General features: G+C 35.3%; 2 protein-coding genes across 2 annotated transcripts in view; one reads left to right on the top strand and one right to left on the bottom strand.

Moving 5' to 3' along the window:
* LOC138712211 (acyl-CoA Delta-9 desaturase) overlaps positions 1 to 23,333 on the bottom strand; it is a 66,337-nt gene that overhangs the window by 14,858 nt on the left and 28,146 nt on the right. The gene's annotated exons all lie outside the window — the stretch shown is intronic.
* LOC138712209 (acyl-CoA Delta-9 desaturase-like) overlaps positions 7,057 to 23,333 on the top strand; it is a 197,800-nt gene continuing 181,523 nt past the window's right edge. The window contains exon 1 of the mRNA XM_069843738.1: positions 7,057 to 7,206. Within this exon, the coding sequence (XP_069699839.1) occupies positions 7,151 to 7,206 (56 nt within the window). The 5' untranslated portion in view covers positions 7,057 to 7,150. The remainder of the gene's footprint in view (positions 7,207 to 23,333) is intronic.

Raw genomic sequence — 23,333 nt, 5'->3', positions numbered from 1 at the left:
CTCATAAAGAGCTTGGAGCAGACCAGACTTGTCCAGAAGATATACACATACAATTAAAACAGAAAGAAAAGAAGAAGAGCAACTGCTGGATGGACTAGTTTGGGTTCCTTGGGGTCGAAACATTTTAAAGAAACTAAGTGTGACGCTGCTGATAATAATGTTTATACTTATTATTATACTTATACTTATTATTATTATTATTAATATTATTATTTACTTACTTGCAAATGACTTTTAAGGAACCCGGAGGTTCATTGTCGCTGTTACATAAGCCCGCCATCGGTCCCTATCTGGAGCAAGATTAGCCTAATCCAGTCCCTAGCATCATATCCCACCTCCCTCAAATCCATTTTAATATTATCCTCCCATTTACGTTTTGGTCTCCCCAAAGGGTTTTTTTTTCCCCTCAGGTCTCTTATATACATTCCTGGATTCGCCCGTAAGTGTTATATGCCCTGCTCTTCTCAAGTGTCTCGATTTAATGTTCCTAATTATGTTAGGTGAAGAAGATAATGCGTGCAGTTCTGCGTTGTGTAAATTTCTCCACTCTCCTGTAACTTCATCCCTCTTAGCCACAAATATTTTCCTAAGTACCTTATTCTCGAAGACGTTCCTCTCTCAAAGTGAGAGTCCAAGTTTCATAACCATGCAGAACAACCGGTAATATAACTATTTTATAAATTCCAACTTTCTGTTTTTTTAAACAGACTGGATGACAAAAGCTTCTCAACCGAATAATAACAGGCATTTGCCATAATTTCCTCTCGAGTGTCATTTGTATTTGTTACTGTTGCTCCAAGGTATTTTAATTTTTTCAGAGGGTAAATTTCCAATTTTTATATTTCCATTTCGTAGGCCTACTATGTTCTGACCACGAGACAGAATCATACACTTTGTTTTTTTTGTTTGTTTTTTTTTCGGGATTTACGTAGAGAAGGCAAGACTTGTCCTATGACCTTATCATGTACTGTGGCTATATCATAGAGTTTAGATAGATTAATAATACTATTATTCATCATGAAACAAACTCCCTTTCTGATAGCTCATTCTCTCGACTCTCGCACAGCTCACATGCCAGGTCTCGCCTCCTCATCTAGCTATTACTTCCAAACCTATCTCATTACTTACTTCAAGTAAAAATGCCCGCGTTTTTTCCTAATAGTTTGTGGATTTTCTCCCAAATTATTATTATTATTATTATTATTATTATTATTATTATTATTATTATTATTATTATTATTATTTTTATTATTATTGAAACAGAAGTTTATTAAACATATTAATTGTACATTCTAACAAAAATATTTGTTACATGAGTTTGAAGAAACTCTAAAGAATATTCTTTATAAAAAGTTCATATAGTTGAGAATCACGAGAATAAACAGCTCAACAATTTTATTCAAGCGTAGAACCAGTTAATGTCAAAAGGAGGATAGCAGTGGCAAAGGAAGCTTTTATTAGAAATAGGACTAAGAAAGAGACTAATGAAGTGCTTTGTGTGGAGTGTAGCATTATATGTGATAGAAACATGGACTTCTTTCCTCTCTCAATGAGGGCGGGAGAGAAACATCCCTGTGCACCGCGACCTGAAGTCTGTTGTGCGTCCCTGGGATGAGTTGCAAGCTCACCGACTCCATCTACGCCGAACTGACCTAACTGCTAACACCCTAACGACCAGTCCTGCCATCCTTCCAAATCCGTTTACCATTCCACCCCAACAACCTCCACATTCCCCCCTCAAACGGTCTGAGGTGTAAGCTCCCTCTCCCGTCGGGAGGGGAGTGGATTCTGCTGCTGGCCACCAGCTACCACGCTTGATATATCTACGGAGACCGGCCGAGAGAGTCAGCAGCTTCGGTGGGCCGCCTCAGGCGCGAGCTGAAAACCAAGTAAGACAATCAGAATGATAAGGAAAGGATGATGTGGGAGGAAAGGAAGTGGCGAGAATGAGTGGGACCCTATAGTCTGATAAAGTTACCTGATATTCATCCATAGGAGTGAAGGGTAAACCTCACCAAGGCAACTCGTCCCAAGCTGGGAACCGAACCCCTGCCCGCTGGGTACGGGAGCGAAGACGCTATCACCGAGACCACAGCGGTGGACTAACATGGACATTACGACGAAGTGAAGGGAAACGACTAAGCTGTGTTGGAAAGAATGAGTGAAGAAAGAATAATGCTGAAACTGATCAGGAAGAGAAAAAGGAATTGGCTGGGTCACTGACTGAGAAGGAACTCCTACTGAAGGAAGCACTGGAAGGAATGATGAACGGGAGAAGAGTTCGGACCAGAAGAAGATATCAGATGATAGACGACATTAAGATTTATATGGATCATAGCCTATGCGGAGACTATAATAGGAAGACAGAAAATACGAAAGACTGGAGAATGCTGGGTTTGCAGTGAAAGACCTGCAGAACACTATGTATGAATGAGTGCCCCTTATAGCGTCGGCGCTACCCGCAATGCATTCGTTAGTTAAGGCACTTCACTTGTTCATTCATGTTCCAGGTTATGCTTCACATAAGTATAGGGACAGGAGTGCAACATCTCTTTTGAAGGGTTGTCCTTAAACTTCTGGTAGAACCTGTACTTCAACAATATTATTCTTTCCTATCCTCCTGAGAGTATAGTGTATTATACCATACTTCATGTGATTATGATATAAGATGTATGTACGGAGACCCGAAGTGTAGTATAATATACCTTCATTTGTGCCCTCACTGTAACCTGCAGAATTTTTTCAGCATTTTTCCTCATGTCTGTGACTTTTTTTTTTTTTTGAAGTGTAGAATTATATTTAACTTTAAAAATAGAACAACAAATGTCTCAGACTCGGAAGGATATACAGTGAATGTAAAAAGTATTCACACGGTGGGTAATAAAAATATATAGCAATAATAAATGTGCTTCAAATCATATACTCTCAACTTGTTGGACATGAACACAAGTTACGCACAAGTATACACATTCTCTGTTATTTGTTTACATATAAACACAAATTAATTGTACAATTCTCAAAATAAACAATTATGTTTGATTAAAACACAATGATACCAAACAAAAATACCAACAAAAAGTTTTCGCACACTGGTCACACTTTAGTCAGTTCCTTTTCAATTTCAGTACTTTGCATTGTACAATAGTCTCTAACCTTCTGGGGATAGAATTAACTAAATTTGAAGTAATATTTGCTGGAATGTTCTGCTCTTCTATGATTGCAGTCTTTAGAGACTCTTTGCTGGTAATATGCCTATTTCTAAGCCATATTTCTAAATAATCCCAAAGGTCTCGATTGGGTTGATGTCTGGTGACTGAGGAGGTGCCTGAAGGTATGGAGGGATGCTATAGAGAATCCACAGTCAACTATTGTGGGTCGTATGTTTGGGATCGTTGTCTTGCATGAATATGAAATTGTTCCTGATGCCCAATTTTACGGCACTAGGCACTACATGATCCTTCAGAATATAAGTGTAACGTTGGTGATCCATACTGCCTACTGCAAAAGCCAACGACTCCACTCATGCTGAACTCATGGACCACATACTAGTATTCAAACTACACCTTGTTTCACTGTGGGATGAAGATTTTTTCTTTTCCAGTTCAACATTTTTTTTTCTCCACACGAAAATTCTCCCATCAGACTGAAATATACTGAACTCACTTTCATCAGTGAAAAACATTCTATTCCAAAATTCTTGGGGCCGATTAAGATTTGTTTCAGCAAAGTCTAATCTTTTACTCTTATTAACTTTATTGATGTAGTATTTCCTATGGTCGATTCTACCATGGCATTCTCTGCTCCTTAGGTAATTTCGAATTGTACTGTTACATACACTTATACCGAGATCATATTGAAGCTCTGCCGCACTAATATGTGGATTCTTTTTAATTTTTCGTATGATTGCTCTGCCACTGTATTCGTTTATTTTTCTCTACCGGCCACTTCTCCTTAAATTTTCGTTAGATTTTCTTTCCCCGTAACTGTCTATGATTCGTTTGATGGTTGACTTACCTCTATTCACAATCGTTGATATTTCACTCAGTGTTTTACATTGATTATGCAGACGAATGATAGTAGCCCTTTCTTTCTTAGAAGTTTCTTTCCCTCTTAGTCCCATTTGACGTGATAGCTATATACAGGGACATCATTTTATTTTTACTTCAATTTTTATTGTACCTGAGTTTTTGAATGTACTTCACTCCCACCCCTTCTACTAGTAAACTTCCAACTGTTCACGACACAGAGCCGAGGGCGCGTAAGCAGTACTGAGTTAGGAGTATAGTACGTTCCAGAAATATGTTCGCGTTCTCCAGTGACGAAAGAGCTTTCAATATTGATTCATATTTTCGCACAGGTACTGTCGTCCGTTTGCCTACGTCGCATCCCGGTTTTCCCCACCTGCTTCTGTTCCCCCAGTGTAAAGTATAGTAGCTGGGCTGTTTTAGCTCTTTTATGAATACATTAATTTCTGTTAGGAATTGGACGTCTACGTAATATTATAAAAGTGTTTAAAATAACTTAAATAAAAGGGCCTCGTTAAGTAATTAACTGTCATGTGATTCACACCCCTTTCTACGACCCTGCGACAAAACAACTTGAACGGACAGTAGATAGCATTTCTGAGTAATTTTATCTTTTCGGATCGGGCAGAAGTCAAGATTGAATTTACAGTACGTAAGGTACGTAATCTGTTATAGAGTAGGTACAAAATTATTTCAACATGAGTTAGGTCTACTCGTACGAAGGACGAAACTGGTAATTGGAATTAGGTACAATAGTCTATAGTGTGATAATATGCACAAAAGAACTGAAGCTTGTATCGAAATGAACGGCCACCATTTTAAAAAACGTGTTTAAATATCCATATTAAGATTACTTTTCAATTTAACTTCATTCTCTATATTGTACGCTAATGTGCTGTAAAGTACAATATACATTGCATAATTAATACGTCCGAATGGATAGCTCAGTTGGTGAGTAAAAACACTAAGTGGTAATACAGTACTGTATTTTGATTAAACAAAAGCCTAATGAAAATTATCAAACTCAAAAATTGTGATATTTCCTAGTTTACATAATTGGATGAACTACTTTTCTTCCCTCCTATACCTAGTAAAGTGATTTGTATTTTACGCCAGTAGCATCGAACTCCAGTCGTGGAAGGGGTAGCAAACGGTGTTTCCTGTTTCAATCGTTAATAGAAAGATATAGCCAGATTAATATTAAAAATGTTAGTAAAAATAAAATGATGTCCCTGTACTACTTGTAATTCTAGAATCAAACTGTCCTGGAACATGCATTAGGAGCGTTTTCTTAGTACCATGTGCCTACTGCGTTCCGCATGACTGCTTTTATTCGTCAACAGAATTGAGTGTGCGAATACTTTTTATGCTGTAATTTTGTTGGGCATTCAATTTATTGAACTATGACAGAACCTACAGGCAAAATTATTAAAATTTATTATGTGTATTTGCTATGTGATGCATTATTATTATTATTATTATTATTATTATTATTATTATTATTATTATTATTATTATTATTATTATTATTATACGTGAACAGTTTATTTCATACCAAGAATTAATAGTACTTCATTTAAGTCTCAACAATTTGTAGTAAAAAGTCGTCGTGCGAATACTTTTCACATTCACTGTATCTTACGGTTTCAGTCATCTCCATATTTCTGGACTGCAACTGAATGATTGTTATAGTTAACTCAATTGTTTGAAGGGCCATTGCAACATACCAAGATTATACATAACCCTATATCGAAAATGAATATAAATAAAATTTAATAGATAATAATTTATTACCAATATTAATTTTAGAAATTTCATAACCAAATCAACCACCTAAAAAACTAACTAACAATACTAAAATTTTTAAATAAAAAGGTAAACAAATTAATAAAGGAGTAGGAAAAATAATTCAACTAAGAAAACAGAGTCATTATGTGTACTTACTTGACTTTAGTTTAGAAGAAGACGATTTATCTTCATTACTGTATTTCCCATGTAAAGAGAGGTGTTCCGCGTGTTATTTTCATAGCACGGTATTTGTGAACTACTATTCGTTTTATAGATTAAATTTCCACATTACATAATTTCCAGTAAAGTGTTTATCCATTTGTTACTGTGATTACGAGCAAATTATTGCAGTATTGCATTCAACTTCTCGTGATTGGAGGATTTAGCTTCTGTCACGTTGAAAACCGCTCAGTAAATTGCACAACTCCACTGCGAACGTTAGTACGTAATTAAAGTGTTTCTCTACTGTGTATATTAATGAAATGTAGTGTCTCAAGTGATCCACCCATTTATAGTATTGTATAATACGTCAATACATACAATTTATAAAATTTCCATTACAATTTCACTAACAAAATAATTGTTCGTGCAATATTATTATAGCAGAAATATTTAGATCTTCTAATGTTTTATCAATATCTAAATATCTTGAAGTAACAGCTAATCTTTCATTTTTCGAAATTCATTCTTTCTTGCATGTAGGCTACATATTGTTTTCCCAACCAAATATCATCGATCACTCATTTGAAAATATTGTTTGGAGTTATTCATGTCAATCAGCTTTATTTAATTTATATGCATTTACGGATTTCATGCAGATTTACAGATTGACCCTCCACTTCCTTTTGACCTGCTGTTTTTGTCACAACTGCTAAAATTGTAGCAACGTAAGCTTTTTGTTTGTTATTCTTAGTGATTGTAGATTCGTGACCACTTCAATCGCGCAGTAGCAAGCTTTCTTAATAACACCGAATCATGTTTAAAGCTTTGTCTCGTTTCCTCGATTGGATTTGCTTACTTCGCTCATCGTACTTCTTTTGTTTCTCAACGTCTCCGCGTTGCAAACTGTGAGTACAGTAATTATTACTTTCTAAGATGCATGGTCATACAAGAATGAACGCAAATTTAGAGCACAGGTAGCGGATCCGTTTGTTTTTATGCGTCTAAAATCGAAAACACACGGAGTGTTTGTTCTTTTGTGGACTCTATTTAATCGCCTGTAAACCTGAATTCGCGTATCGTCAGATAACGGTGTAGTCTTCATTCATCAGTCCGAGGCAGTTTCGTCTCAGAGTCAGTGTGGTTTGGATCGCCCGGCACATGCAGTTCGTCTGGACATGAAGCGGTCGTTGTGCAGCAACTTTTATGTCCACTTCAGCAGTCTTCGGTGTGGGTGAGTCAAGTTACAGTGTTATCAGTTGGTGAATATTTGTGTTCTGTGAAGGATAATGTATCAAACACACGGCAATATTATGTAATGTTGTTTTAAATGGTTTGTAGTCACACATTAACATACACGGTATTTATTTTGTTACTAGTCGTGGTTTCAAGTTTTCTAAGAAAATTATACGGCGTCAAATAAAAGTTTAACACTATCCAAATATTTACGCATATTAAAATGTCTTAATTCCTCGTATTATGTTTTCCTCGTAGTGAAATTTTAAATAGGGGTAGTCTAACTAATATTTAGAAAGAAAAAAAAAGGTGGACATTATAAATGTTTCGGAATTAGGACCCTTTTTCTGTTCTTCTCGAGAATAAGCAACTTTTAGAGTCTTAAAGACGTGATTCTTGTTGATGGTTATTCAAATCTAACGCGTGTATTTACGATGTTGCACTAGTCAAATATATATCGAGACAGCATTGAGAAATGGAAGAAAATCGTTTCAATGATTGTAGCCCCCATTTACTATTGTTACAGTTTGAAAGGAAGATTATTATGTAATATATAAGTTCTAAGAAACTATAAAAAAAAAACGCTGGGACAGTATTAATATAGCGTATAACCATAATTTAGTTGATGTACTATATAGAAGACTCGACAGTTTCAAAGCATATATACATTATTATGATAAATATATTATTTTTTTTCGGTAATTCTTCATAAGAACTAGACCAAAGAAGGCACCACTTTTCTTTAAAAATTGTGTACTACGAATATTATAGAGTACTAAGCACATGGTTTTGCTTTCCGGCACCCAATACTTCTCTCAGAATAACCTAGAATTATTCACCTGCAGAACGTAGTACCCAAAGAATGAAAGTATCGCCGCCGTATTGTTCATATCAGACGTCACGAGCGTACGGGTCACAATTTAAATGTAAAACACGATAATTAATGATGTCGAAATACGATATCCTTTGACAATAATCTGTATCCCCACCGGCACTAAAAATGCTTTCTTGCTGTGCAGTCCAGGCCCACTACCCAGAAATCTGTACTTGAACCTCTCGAGCAAACTTACAGTGAGTAACAAAAATATTCGGACATTCGTCAACTAACAATTCAATGACATATATTTACATATAAATATATAAAAATAAGCTTTTCTTAATTTTTCCCTAAAAGTATCCCATTTGATATAAACGTTTTCAACACAACAATTCCAATTCCTTAATTTTCTTCTAATTATTAAAACATAAAGGAAAACATTTGACTTCTAATACTAACAAAAATATTCGGACACTTTTTGAAAACAAAGAATACTATTCCAGCTCGGTATTATTAGTACCTTGTAGGACCACCCTTCTGCTTAATAACCTCTTTCAGACGGCATGGCATGCTATGTACTAATTTTTTTGTTATGTCTATAGGAATTTTAATCCATTCTTCTTGAAGTCTTGCTTTCAGCTCTTCTTTAGAAGAAATAGGCCTTGATCGAACCCTCCTGTCAAGTTCTTCCCATAAATGTGCAATAGGCTTCAAATCCGGCGATTGTGGAGGAGGATGAAGCACTTAGGGCATTTGTAGAGCAGATATTCTTGTTCAGTATAGGAGTTATGCTTGGGATCGTTGTCCTGGTAAAACATAAACTCCTTTTCAATCCCAAGCTTTTCTGCACTTTTTACTAAATTGTGTTGCAGGAAGTGTAGGTAGTCTTCCTTCTTCATGATATCCTCGATGAACACCAATTCACCAACCCCAGAAGCTGACATGCACCCCCATATCATCACATTTCCTCCACCGTGTTTAACAGTTGGTCTCAAATTCTTGGTTTTCATTTCCTCCTTAGACTTTCTCCAGATCATTTGTCTACTATCGCTGCCAAAAACATTGAATTTGCTCTCATCAGAAAAAAGAGCCTTTTCCCACCAATCTTCGCCTTTAATTTCATATTCCTTAGCAAATTGAAGTCGTTTATGTCTGTTCCTTTCAACAACATAAGGCTTTTTTCGTGCTATTCTTCCAGTGTAGCCCCGTTTATGTATTGCCCTTCTAATTGTTTGGGCATGCACTTTTTTACCCGTAGCCGATTCAATTTCAGAAGCTAACTTCGGGCACTTATACGAGGGTTCTTTTAATCTGTCTGATAATAAGAAATTCTTCTCTGTCTGTGAGGACTTTTCGGCGACCTGTTTGCTTTCTCAGCTCTATTCTGTCCTCGTTTTTATATCTGAGAATTATGTCAGACTCTGTACTTCTCTTCATCTGAAGTAAATCTGCAATGTTTCGAATGGTTTTTCCTTTTTCGTGATGGAATATCACTAACTGCCTCTGATTAAATGTTGTTTACTTACCTTTACGCCCCATTTTGTGTTCCGGCTTGCTCAAACGACAGCACAAGTAAGACTAAGTAGGCTCTTATGTTATTGAAACTCGGTACCTCCACCTACTGTGTAATGTAAATTATCAACAAGGGTGTACAGAATAGGACCAACAGGACTGTCCGAATACTTTTGTTACGCAGTAAATTGTATATTTGCTTATTTTTATATAAATATATTAACATACCATTTCACTAGGAAGCTCTTTTTATGGCCATGTTATGCAAATTGGTTTATTTGACGTAACCGCAAGCGTAATTTCTGCGTTTTTGCAAACATGTTTAGTAACATAGACATAAACATTTGTAATATTAAGTGTTCGAATATTTCTGTTATTCACTGTAAGTACTTGAATTATATGTCTCATTAGCCTTTACCATTATGGCGGTGATACATCCTTACATACTAGGTATTATCGCCGCACTCTCATGGTTAACATTCGGCAGGTCTTTGAGCGGCCTCGTGCATAACATTCGGCAGGTCTTTGAAATTTAATTGTATTATTGTTTTCAATTTCTTATGTCACCGCTCCAATCACTAGCCTCAATTTTAATATTGCAACCAATAAGCTGCTTCCATTATTAAATGACACCTACTTTTCTAATCTACGTGGACTAAAACCGAGGTTGCAATGCCTTGTGCTGAGGACGAACATTAAGGTATGTGATTAAAAATTATTACTAAAGAGTTATTATTAAGAGTTAAGAATGGCAACGTACTCTTATATGAAATAATAATAATAATAATAATAATAATAATAATAATAATAATAATAATAATAATAATAATAATAATAGCCATTTAATAATATAACAAACTAGTGCTTATTCTTATCGAGGAAGTAGACGTGACAACGTGACGCTTAGAGTGAAACCTACAGAGCAACAATCGGTCGGCAAAATTATATTTTAAAAGCACACCGCACGTTGTTGTATGATGCCTACATGTTAAGCATGAGGCCGCGGCGATAATACAACAGGTGAATAATTCTAGATTATTCCGTGAAAAGTATTGAGTGCCGGAAAGTGAAACCACGTTCTTAGAACTCTATACTATTCATAGCACGCGTCGGCCTGGGTGTCGCAGAGCTGGTCTTCTGTGCCCGAGGTTGCGGGTTCGATCCCGGCCGAGATCAATGGCATTTAAGTGTGCTTAAATGCGACAGACTCATGCTAGTATATTTACTGGCATGTAAAAGAACTTCTGCGGGACAAAATTCCGGCAAACCGGCGACGCTGATGTATCCTCGGCAGTTGCGAGCGTCGTTAAATAAAACGTAATTTACAATTTTTCATAGCACACAATTGTTAAAGAAAAAATTGTGTCTCTTTTGGTCTAGTTCTTCTGTAGAATTATCATTCTTCCTTTTTACTTTGGAATGTTGTGGCGTCAATACATGCTTAATTTTTGTTCTGAGGGCCCACATTAGTTTTCAACATTATATACAGTAAACATAGGCCTACAGCATTTCAAAGCACGCATTATACAGTGCCATGTTCAAGTTACACTGTAGCGGTGGAGGCCCTTCCTATGCAGAATTGTACAAAGTACGTAACAGTGTTAAGACGTATTGTTCCCTTATTTTCGAAGTGAACTTGAATGTGATATTAGGGATGGTGTATGTATTTATTTGTCTATGGTATATAGCGTCTTAATAGACCAGAAATGGGCACATTGTTCCCACGAAGGCACTGTATACACTACCGCTTCGTTTCTCCCTCCACAAATATTCTGTCTGCGTGTATCTACAGCAGCGGCGACCAAAGCGGGTGTCGTGATTACATCGTGTAATCACAGACATTCAAACGGGTACGAGGAGTTTCCTGTACATTGCTGTGTGTTTTATTCACTTACTGAAGGCAAGCAGTGGCGGTATCATGTCGCTCTACAAACTCTGTATCTACAAGCAGCAAGAGGTGGTTTCATAAATAATGAGAACTTTTTTGTTGTTCTGTCGGACAAAATGTAATATGTTTACTTTGCTCAACGGTTGAATTAGGAGTATATAGAAACATTAATTACCACGCTGAATAATGTATTATTATTATTATTATTATTATTATTATTATTATTATTATTATTATTATTATCATCATCATCATCATCATCATCCTTGCAGGTATTAGGCCTAGTGGCCTGTTACGGTCTCCATCCATCTTTTCAGGGGGCGTCCCAAAGATCGTCTTCCATGTGGTTATTATTATTATTATTATTATTATTATTATTATTATTATTATTATTACTGACTACTAAGTGTTTCTATAATTCTTCTGTACTTGCATGAATATTGGTATATTTAAATCTTCTCCCTATAAGGATAAAATTATTCCGTTTTATCTCAATTTGAACCTTCTTAATCTTTAGATGAGGGTAACTATTTATTACTTATTCATTTAATAATAATATTGTAGAAAAATTGATTCAATATTATGTGCCAACTATCTGTTAAACGCCAGGAATTGACGTGTCTTAAATCATAGCCAGGAAGAGAAAGATGACATAAATAAATGTAAGGAAGTCAGCTACCTAATGGGGTTTCAAATATCTGTGCTCTAGTCTAAAGCCTTTTAATAGAACAGAATTTCTCGAAAGAGTAATGATTAAAATAGCTTAAATAACTTTTCTGTAAGAAGTTTTTAATTTTGAAAAACTACGAATTTCTCGACCAAGTATGGAGAGAAGAATTTAGAAAATTCCTGATTATAATCAAGAGGAAGGTTAAAAAAAGAAGGAAGAAAAATCATATATTATTCAGTGGCTCTTGATGACAGCGTGACATTACTGATACAGCAAAACTTGAGATTTTTATCCGCGGGATTGATCAAGATGTTAGTACAGGAACCACCACTGGTTGTAGTTTTCAATGACAAGTACCTTTCCTTCGTCTCCTTACTTCATAGGCTGTCTGTCGCATTTAATCACTGCAGTTCGAGTTTTGGTCACCTCTGACCTACAGCAAGCAGAGGTTCAACTCGATACCATAGCATTCTAATCAGGGGTGTGTAAAGTTGTGGAATATGGGGAATATATTGTAGGTTTAGTTTTATTTCCGAGAAACATGGGAACAAGATTATTTTGTTATTATGAATAAAGGTAAAATTCAATGCCTCAGCTGTTCAGTTGAGATTTGTATGAAGCATAATATTAGACGGCACTTCGATCTTTAACATAAAAAGGATTTTGGCAAACATGAACTTATAAGTAAGAGTTTAAACAGGATTGTTAAAAATGGTTTATGTTAATAAAATAATTGTTACATGCGATAAAGCACTGTGTTATTTTAATGTACTTTGTTGTACAGGTTGAAATAGTGAGAAAGTTTTCAAGAATCTAAAAGGATAATTTATTAATGGAAAATCTAACCCACAAGCACGACTAGTTGAAAATGCAGTCCGATCAATTTATCGCATTTCAAACATACAGGCGAGTCATAGAGAAAAATACCCTTTTAAAATGTCAGGTAAAACCAGCAAGGAATTGTATGAATTATCACCTGATGACAAATGTCTTAACTTACGCAATTTCACAGCTAAAATGTTGGCAATCTTTGAATCCACCTATGTCTGCGAACATTCTTTTTTCTAAAATTAACCTGATGAAAAAAATATTGCGCGTACACATCTAACAGTCTATCATCTCGTAACTACTTCACGTTTATGTAGTAATAGTATTCATCCTAATATAGACAGACTCGTCCTCATCAAACAGTGATTATTTATATAATGAGTGCTAAATCATAGTGATCATTATTATGAATGTTTATATTAATATTTGATTTGATTTGAAATGTTTAATGTAATGGCATGCCACATTAATTTTGTACAGCCCTAAGAGGAAGGGAAGCCAAGTTCATGTGATGTAAATACGTCCGAAATATTGTGGGAGGGGTGAACTGGATCACATTTACCTCCCCTCCGTTATGCCCATCCCTGTGATAGACGAAGCTACCGATATATGAGTAACAAAACGGTTGGAATTGTGTATTGTAAAGCGATGTACGAAACAGTAATACAGCTTTGCAAATAAGCATACGATATTTATTTTAAGGGGCCATCAAAAGATCTACAGGTCCACTTTCTTAGGTAGCTGATTTACTGCATCTTAAAGGCAGGCCGGCGTGATTTGTCAACAAACCAGTTTTTAATGCATTCTGTTGGGTCAAAGGTGGTGACAGATGGTCCATTCATGCTAATGAATAATGACCATTAAATTGTTTGTTTTTAAAATATTAGCACGCTTCTGTGGGTATATTTTATTCCATTCATACAAGTAAAACCACGTTTACACACAGCTGCAGACACTGGCATTGTTGCAACAATATATTGACAACAATACGCAATAAATATTGAAATGTTGAGGTTCATATAACATCCAGTCTTAAAAAAAAAAAACAGAAAATTAGAATTAGTAAAATACTTATATTACCGGTTGTTTTGTATGGTTGTGAAACTTGCACTATCACTTCGAGAGAGGAACAGAGGTTAAGGATGTTTGAGAATAAGGTGCTTAGGAAAATATTTGAGGCTAGAAGAGATGGAGAAAGTTACATAATGCAGAATTGCACGCATTGTATTCTTCATCTAACATAATTAGGAACATTAAATCCAGGTGATTCCTTCATATGGTAATGCAATAGTAAAGAAATGCCAAAGTGTTTTAAAATGTTTCGTAAAATCATTATTTTGTACATTTAAAAGATTTTGGTATATTTGTCGTACGTACTGTCGTAACAATTTCTCAAGCTTAGATTGATCTTACATAATTTACCGTGTGTTCAGTTTATTATTCTTTTTATTTTTCCCGACAACTTTGAGATGGGCAGGGCATGTAGCATGTATGGGTGAATCCAGAATGCATATAGAGTGTTAGTTGGAAGACCTGAGGGAAAAAGACCTTCGGGGAGAGAGAGCCGCTGATGGGAGGATATATTAAAATGGATTTGAGGGAGGTGGGATATGATGCGTCTGTGTCTCAAAAACGACATAGCCTTCCTCTTTCTGTCCTCTTTCATCGGTTGATCTATTACTATTCGTTTATATAATATTAACCATTCTTTCTGCAAATAATGCATTGCAATACAATATTCCTTTACTTTACGCATAATAGAACATATATCTGTAAATGATCTTATTCTTTACTCTTATTGTTTTGAAAATAACGTATTACCACATTAAACTTGTTCATATTCGAATGAAAAGTAAAATATAGAAAAAAAAAACTATTATTTTATACAACATTACATCAATCCTTCAATACAGAGTTAACGAATAAATTAAATGGTAATTTTCTGACACTACCATCATTCATTTTCATTATTAATTGGATAATAACATATATTCATGGTTCCTAGATGTGTCGTCCACATGAGTTCCGTCGATTGTCTTTGGTCTACTCTTATTTTTCGTCTACACTAATCTTTCCTCCGTTGTAAGTAGCCTATATTATATCGTTCAATAGTACAAATACTCCTGTAAGTATAAGATTATTGACGAATACAAAGAACTACGGTATCACAAATGTATGAGTTACTAGAAAGTAGAATTAAATATATCTAGAGATCGGAATCTTAGCCACTACTCTTTGCAGCTAAGTGAGTGCGGAGTTCGTGCAATGAACCAAATGACTTGACGAGTAGTGGCGCGCGTTGCTGTACGATGAAATACCATCTTTTAGAACAGATTATGCCAGTCTTACATAAAGTACACACAATTATGTCGCAACTTACAGAGATATACTCTCTTCCGAATTCCTCTACTCTCTCTTGTACTTTCGCACTTGTTTTAGGCATCTTTATTTCAGCTAATAGTACATAATATCATAAACATAGCTAAACTGAAGCATACTGTACTTGTTTAGGAGTAAGGAACCCGTTTTAGAGTGACCATGTAATGCGTGTTACTTGTGTTTGTGAGCAGGGTGCCTACTGAAGGACACGTGACGTAATGTATACCCCATGCACACTTACTCATTCCAATGTTGTTGGACTAAGAAAACGGTCTTTAATTATATCCACTGCTGACGTCCGCGCTTCACCGAAACGAACGCCAGAATCTGATTACCAGACAGCGGATTTTCGGTCCCTACTCAGCAACAAGACGTCACGTCCCTTGGCGTACGGAAAGAGCGTAGCAGTGAGTTCAACGACCTCCCTGCAACTGATGTACACCCATAGGCGGAGTTATGGGGGGGGGGTATGGGAGGGCACTGCCATCCCCCAAACTTATCTGAACTCTTTTTTTTTCTGTTAACGTTAGAAAATATTGAATTCAAAAGATCTTTTTTGCTTTTGTTTATGATTAAATTTATGTGCTTAAATTGATGAATTAGTCTTCAAATCATGTGTCTGGACTATAAAATTTATTTTAAATTTCTAAATGTTTAAGAGTTCCTATACCTGGTTAGAGGAATAGAAGCACTGCATTGTTTCTGTACTCAAGTGTTAATAGTCTGCAGGTGTTCAGGCCGCCACTTGGAGAAATATGAATAACATACTGCACAATAACGCAGTAAAAAGAAAAGAGATCCCGGTATAATGCGTAAACTTAAAGACGAAATTAAATAAAATAATTAGAGTTTACATTTCATATAATATCTTCAGGAAGGTAAGCTTCATATAAAAAAGTTTCTGTTAGCACTGTTACGTAGTTTTATTGATGTATGCATGTGCTTCTGTAAGAGAGAGAAAAAATAGGGAGATTATTTTAAGTTATGCCCTATTATAATTTATACAGTAGACCTACAGTTCAAACCCTATACAATTCGGTCCGAAACATGGCGGATATTGATGTAACACTGTAAGAAACATGCCATCAGAAAATACCTTTATTAAATGATCATACTCCAATATACTGTAGCCTACCATGGTCAAGCTATAACGGGGGGAGGAGGTAAATGATGTCCCACCATAACCTCATTATATCGAGATTCTATGGTTTTGCTTTGCCTCCCCTCGCAAACGGTTCTCTCTCCGCCTATGCGGTACACCTAACATTCAGAATCGGGGCTCAAAATCCGCTGTCTGCTGATTACAGCCTTTTTGCTCCCGCAGAACTATTGACAACTGAAATGCGACTAGCAAAATATAAGGTTTGCCAACGTTAACTCAATAGACACAATTTCTATGTCGCACATAATCGTTCTGCATGGAAAAAATACTTTGACAATAAATGAGGCATTCCACGTCAAATCGAACAGGTTTGTGACCTGATGTTTGGAAACAGTTCGAAAATTTTTGCGTGTGTTTAGGGGGTTAAATAAAGGAAAGCCGTATATTTTTATTTCAGTCAACAATTTTTTTTGAAATATAAATCATAGTTGGAAAAAATTAAAAATGGGCACGCATTGAAAGACACAAACGCTTATAACTTTGGTTCTGTGTGACGCACAGAGCTCATTTTAGGCTCCATTGAAAGTTTAAGAATTGTAGTTTTATTTCACATCACTCATGTCGTTTTTCGAAAAAAAAATTATTGTAAATACAACAGTGATACATTCTTAAGTTGAATTTTTAACATGTTTTGCGAGAATAAAAAGAAATTATAAGTAATCAATTCATTCCGCGTTTTATTTTGTCAATGTGTGTCTAATTTGAAGATGGAACTACGGAAACTGATTATTGTAAAGAAATATTTTAGGAAGTGCGTCCTCTGCCCGTACTCGTAAGATGCATAGCTCCGCTCAACGATATGAATCTGACGAGAAATATATTTTGACTGTCAATAGAATTCTGTTGAGAAAACACTTCCTTGCGGAAAATTACACTATCTCATTCCATAGGCACATAAAGACTCCGAATATCAACAAACATACTGCAGAGGTGTTTTTCAAAGGACAAGGCCTCAACGGTCATGTTTGGGAGCGAATAAGAAGACAGACATGAGAACTACGGAAGTGGTGATTCCCATCCGTCTCACATAGCAAGAACTCTGGTGTTCAAGGCAGTTGTATATGCTGTAATTTAGGTATTGTATTGTATTGTATTGTATTGTATTTATTTACATCCCATGGTATTATTACATTGCTTCACATCTAGAATATGGAACATGTCAAACAAAAAAAAAATCTTAATAGTACTATAAAGTTTTAGTTATAGTCACGGTCTTACTTTTAGTATCAATCCTTAATAAAGGGTGCGTCAGAAAGAACGGATGGATTTCAAACTATCGATACGCAACGAGGAGAGAGATATAGTGAGGGAGATCACGACTGTTGGTTCAGCCATAGAATGCAGTTTCAGTTGAGAACATGGTGTTGGTCTGGTGTACAACGTGCTTTCATCGTAGAGACATTTTTGAAAAATGAAGAGTCTGTGATCGCCACTCAGGACTCATTTCGACATCGGATGTCACGCTAGGATTCCAACTCGGAATACAATTTTGTGGTGGGTGGCTTCATTTCGTATCACAAGTTCAACATTAAAGAAGAAATCAACTGGACGAAATTCTATTGCACTGAGATTGTCCGAGGTAAGATCTCGCGCCCTGCGACTTCTTTCTTTGGGACCATTTGAAGGCGTAAGTTTGTAAACATCGATCACATACACTGGACGAACCGAAGACGGCGATTCGTGAAGAAATCGTGGCAATTGCACCAGCTATGGCTGTGAAAGTGATGGCGAACATCAGAAAACGCCTCGATGCCTATATTGAAAGCCAAGGACATCATATGGATAATGTTGTTTTCCATAAATAAACTGCATGTATTGGTGAATATGTTGATAACAATAAATTTTTGATTTGATGAATCTTTACAATTTTCTTGCCATGTGAAATCCATCCGTTCTTTCTGACGCACCCTGTACAATACAGAAATATTCATGAAGCGTTGTTGAATGTTATGAATTCACCTACAGAATAGAAGGCGTGAGAAATTAGGTACTAAATAATCTCAAGTTTTCAATTTGATTTTTATAGGGAGGCTATTAAATTTTTTACTGCCATATAACGCATTCTTTTTTGATAGCACGATAGACTTGCCGATGGAGTATGAAAGTCATTTTTGACGCGTATTTATGCTATGGACTGTTGAATTAGTTACAAAGTTTTCGCGATTACTTACGAGGAAGTTTACTAATAAAAATATAGCTTACTGACAAGCCATGGACATTATTTGTAGTTTTTTTTAAATAGTCCTACACGATTCCCTAGATTTGGCACCCATTATTATTCTAATTACTCTTTTTTGTGATGGGAATATACTGTTACTATTCGTAGAATTTCCCCAGAATGTTATTCCAGAACTCATTACAGAGTGGAAGTATGCAAAGTATATTGTTTTTAAGGTATTAATATTTACTATCTCTTGCATAGACCTAATAGCATAACATGCTGAATTTAGTTTAGGGGTAATTTCTTTAATATGATTTTTCCAATTTTACACATTATCGATTTGTAAACCAAGAAATTTGGTTGTTGTTTCTATTAGGGACCTGTTAAATATTGCGTTTGAAAAATGCGAGGTTGAATTTGGGCAGGATTTAAATTGAATTATGTTAGTTATAATTTAATACTAATTTATTGGCTGAGAACCAATCACATATTTTGAGGAAAATTGCCTCTGTTGAAGATTAGAATGTGTTGGAGTTATTGGCTGTAATTACTATACTTGTGTCATCTGCAAATTTGTAAAACTTACAAGCGCAAGCTTTACCCATAATTCATTAATACAGAACTCACACTTGTAGGGTGCTATTCATAGACATTTCGCTAGCCCACACCACGAACGTGCTAAACTAGCCCCGGTTATCGACTGGCTACTTGTACAGGATTCGTATTATATCATGTCGCTAACACTGGTTTATGAATACGAAAAACGTTAGTTCGCTGATCATCCACCGGAAGCCCGCGCTAGGAATGTCTATGAATACGGCCCGTAAGGTTTACTCATAATGTAGCATTAAGGGGTTATGAGGCCTGAGGCCTACTCCTTCATTTAGACAGCTGACAATTTTAGATATTTTTGCAAAGTTGTCAGCTTTAAAAATATTCCAGACAGACGCTGTACTGTTTGCAGGTCAGAGATTTTAATAACATATTCAGAATTTTTATGCACGAGCAACGGTCGGTATTTGTCTGTCACGAATTCCAAAGCAGCTTTCACATATCTATTTACTCTGATCAAGCAACGCATTTCTCTGACATGTAAACATTTACAGTATTAACAGTTACTCATAAAATAGGAAGTTAACTCTTTGATTTCGAAACTAAATAATAGTTTAGCATGTTTCATTTAAAATATCTGAAAACAAATTAGGGTGTTTCTAGTTACAAATCTAGTGAATCAAGTTTCGATTCCGAGCAGAAGAGGAGGGAGTTGCGTGTTCCGTTTTGAAATTTGTGCTTTGTCACCTAAAGGGGCAAGCGGTAGCTTTGCGAAATTTTATCCGCATAATAAAAATTTACAAACGTGTAGTTCACGTTTTTCTTCTTTTTGGAGACAAAACTAGGTTTAAAATAATAGAACAAAAGTATTACAGTTTATTACGTTTATTACAGAAACATTTGTATACCCTTTCAATTTGGATGATAAAGATATAACGTAATTCTAGTGAAAACAACGAATTGCTTTACGTAATATGCAATGAATTATAAGTGTGTATAACACTTTCAATAATCCAAAGCTGCAAAACTCGTGATTTCTGTAATTACAGCTTAATGGTGTTGCTAAACTTTAGGTATATTGACTTTATTACGTACCGTATAGAGTCAATATTATGAAATCGACAATATTTTTATTACCTGGGAAATGGAGAAGCGACATTTATTTACTTTCTCTTCAAGACGTGCCGATAATGTGTTACAGCATACAAGTATTTTTTATGTTTTTACTAATTTTATTGTTCCAGTCAACGACGTTTTAAACGGGTATCGTTGTTCTGAGAGATTTATCGTGGATTGGCGATGTATGGTGTTAATATGAAAAGGGATCTTCGGGCGAAGAACATCCAGATTCACTTTTTGACATATTCCCAAAGAGGATTTCATGCTAAATCTATAGTAATTTTCAGAAAAATTCTATCTTAAACGAATAAAAAGTTACTGATCTTTGAAATACAGTTATAAACTCACAGATTTTGAATAAACAGGTTAAAGTTTATTAATATTTAACTTTCTTACAACCATCCAATTTTCATTAAAATTAAATGAAAAAGACTCGCCTTATTCAGAATTTAATATTGCATTCAGCTATAGAGGTCAAATTTGTTTACAAGAAGTCCTTAAAAACTGTATAGAAAAGTCACACTAATTTATAAAAAAATATTAAAATGGAAAATAGAGAGGAATCACTGAAAATATTATTTTAATAGGTTGATTTTATGTTTTATTAACAAAAATAATAATGATGAAAGTGTTGAATGTAATTTAACAAAATAATGATAATATAATTGTAAATAATGGCGGAAGTATGATAATTTATTATGTTTGCAAAACATTTGGGGCCGTATTCATAGACATTTTTAGCGCGGGCTTCCGGTGGATGATCAGCGTTTTTCGTATTCATAAACCAGTGTTAGCAATAGAATATGATTTGAATTCTGTACTAGTAACCAGCGTTGCTTAGTACGCTCGTAGCGCGTGCTGCGAAATGTCTATGAATAGCACCCTGGTGTATATCCAGGAGAATATGAACCGGGAAATTGAAATTGAGACCCCAATAGGTTATGAAAAGTAACAAACTGAAGCGAACATTACATAAACTAATCTAAATTAATAATCCATTGAACTGAATCTAACCTAATGTAAATTATTTATAATAAGTTAAGGAAAGGAAATAATCTTTATATAACTCATGAAAGATTGCCGACTGCATCATGAAAGATAAAGCCCTCTTTTCAAATAATGCGCTGCTGTTATAAAAACTCCTTTCCTACCATCTGTTTGGCCAATTTTTGCACTACTAAATACTCATAGTTTTTCGGAGGAATGTAGGCCTAGATAATGTTTGTTGTCAAGAATAAAAACAATATGAAAATTGCACCATACTGTCGACAATTGGCCGTCCTGTAAAATTTAGTCAGAGTTGTTAAGGTCCCTTTTCCTGTGGAACATCACGTATAGATTTATTTAATTTAGAGAGAAGTAGGAAATTTAATCTTATTTTTTTATGGCCGGAAAAAATCCTTTTCTTACAAAGACGAATAATTTTGAAAACTAGTGTACTTGTAGGTTTTATAAAAATAGAGCAACAAAAAAGGGCCTTGATGACATGAAAACACACTTGGTATGTTTCCATTCGAGAGATTCAAATTCTAAAAATATGGCCAGAATGCCACAAATAAGTTAGTGAAATGAAGCGCACTCATTGTAATGGAAAATTACCGGCTGTTGATCGCCAGTTGTAAACATATGCTTTCTATTCACTTCAGTAGTTTTCCTTCCTCAAGAGTAAGACAGTCTCTCATCATAAAGGACTAATGCCTTTTCATATTGCAATCAATTTTAAATACTGACTTTCTATAAAAAAAAAAGTTGCAAGACAGCCCATAGAGGGCCAAGGGGTACCAACTGGTCTCATGTTCACGACAGAGGTGAACGGGAAATACTTGGTTGATACGATAATCCCCCACCCAGCCGTTATAGTTGGCTTGCGAAACCGGATTTCGCTACTCACTGTAGCTCCCCAAATTCATCATAATACTGGTTGGACACCGATCCTCTACACTGGTCGAAATATCGTGAGAAAATTTATTTTTCCATGCGTAAGGGCACGATTAATTGGTGGTTAAAAACATGAAATAGATATCGGTATAAAAATCTGTTGTTATGAGGATAAAAGTGGTGAAAAAAAAAGACAAGTATATGGTTAAAATAAAATTTTATTTGCCAGTACTTGGGGCTTTCAGTAATCAGTAAATTTAATTTTTGGCACATTTAATTGAAATTATAGGCCTATTACTTGGCGTATTTGATACATTAGCAATATTTTTCAGAACAAAATTGAAACATTCATTTTTGTAATATTTTACTTTAGTCTGAAGTTGGATATAGAATTAAAATAATGTCCTTTATTTACTGATTTATAGGATGGGAACATTCTCAATTATTTCATCATGAGAGTAGGCAATACTGCCAATTCTTAGCTGTGAGATATGAAACAAATTTGACCTAGAAATGACATAAAAATAACCTATAACATGACCTTAAATTTCTGAAAATGTAACATTAAAATAAAAGAAAAAAGACCATGATTTTAATACTAAAATACAAACCAATACACAATAACATACCGAAAAATGGAAAATAAAAGTAGGCTATATTAGTTTGAGTTGAAGTGAAACGAGTTTGTATTGCATCCTGCATTGTCTGTGATGTCTCAGAAAAAAGATGATATTTCATCAACTTCCGAGGCTTAGTTTATAAGTGAAATAGACGCTGGCGATTCGAATAAAATTATTGGCCAGAAGATATGCAGGAGACAGCAAGCGAGTACGTGGTGAGTCAAAGTATCATGTTTGCAAGGTTCCGCGTACAGCTGAACGTTTCGCCCTGTTATTGTCAGATGCTCGCCGTTGACTCTAGGGTCTAGGGCAGTAGGTAGCTCTTGCTGCATGCATATCGAGGTGTATAATGCGAATTTTATGTAAATGTAAGGTATAAATTACAAACATAAACATGTTTTGTACTGTTTCTGGGATTTTAATCAATGGAAAGCATCACACAGAATTTTATTTCTTTAGAAATGCTCCTATTTAAAACGTAGATTTAAACTGAGGATTTGTTATTTTACCTAATTATGCTGAAAACACATACCTGTGTA

The sequence above is a fragment of the Periplaneta americana genome, chromosome 13 (assembly GCF_040183065.1).
Source record: "Periplaneta americana isolate PAMFEO1 chromosome 13, P.americana_PAMFEO1_priV1, whole genome shotgun sequence".
In the NCBI taxonomy this organism is placed as follows: domain Eukaryota; kingdom Metazoa; phylum Arthropoda; class Insecta; order Blattodea; family Blattidae; genus Periplaneta; species Periplaneta americana.
This window is presented reverse-complemented; position numbering and strand designations above follow the sequence as displayed.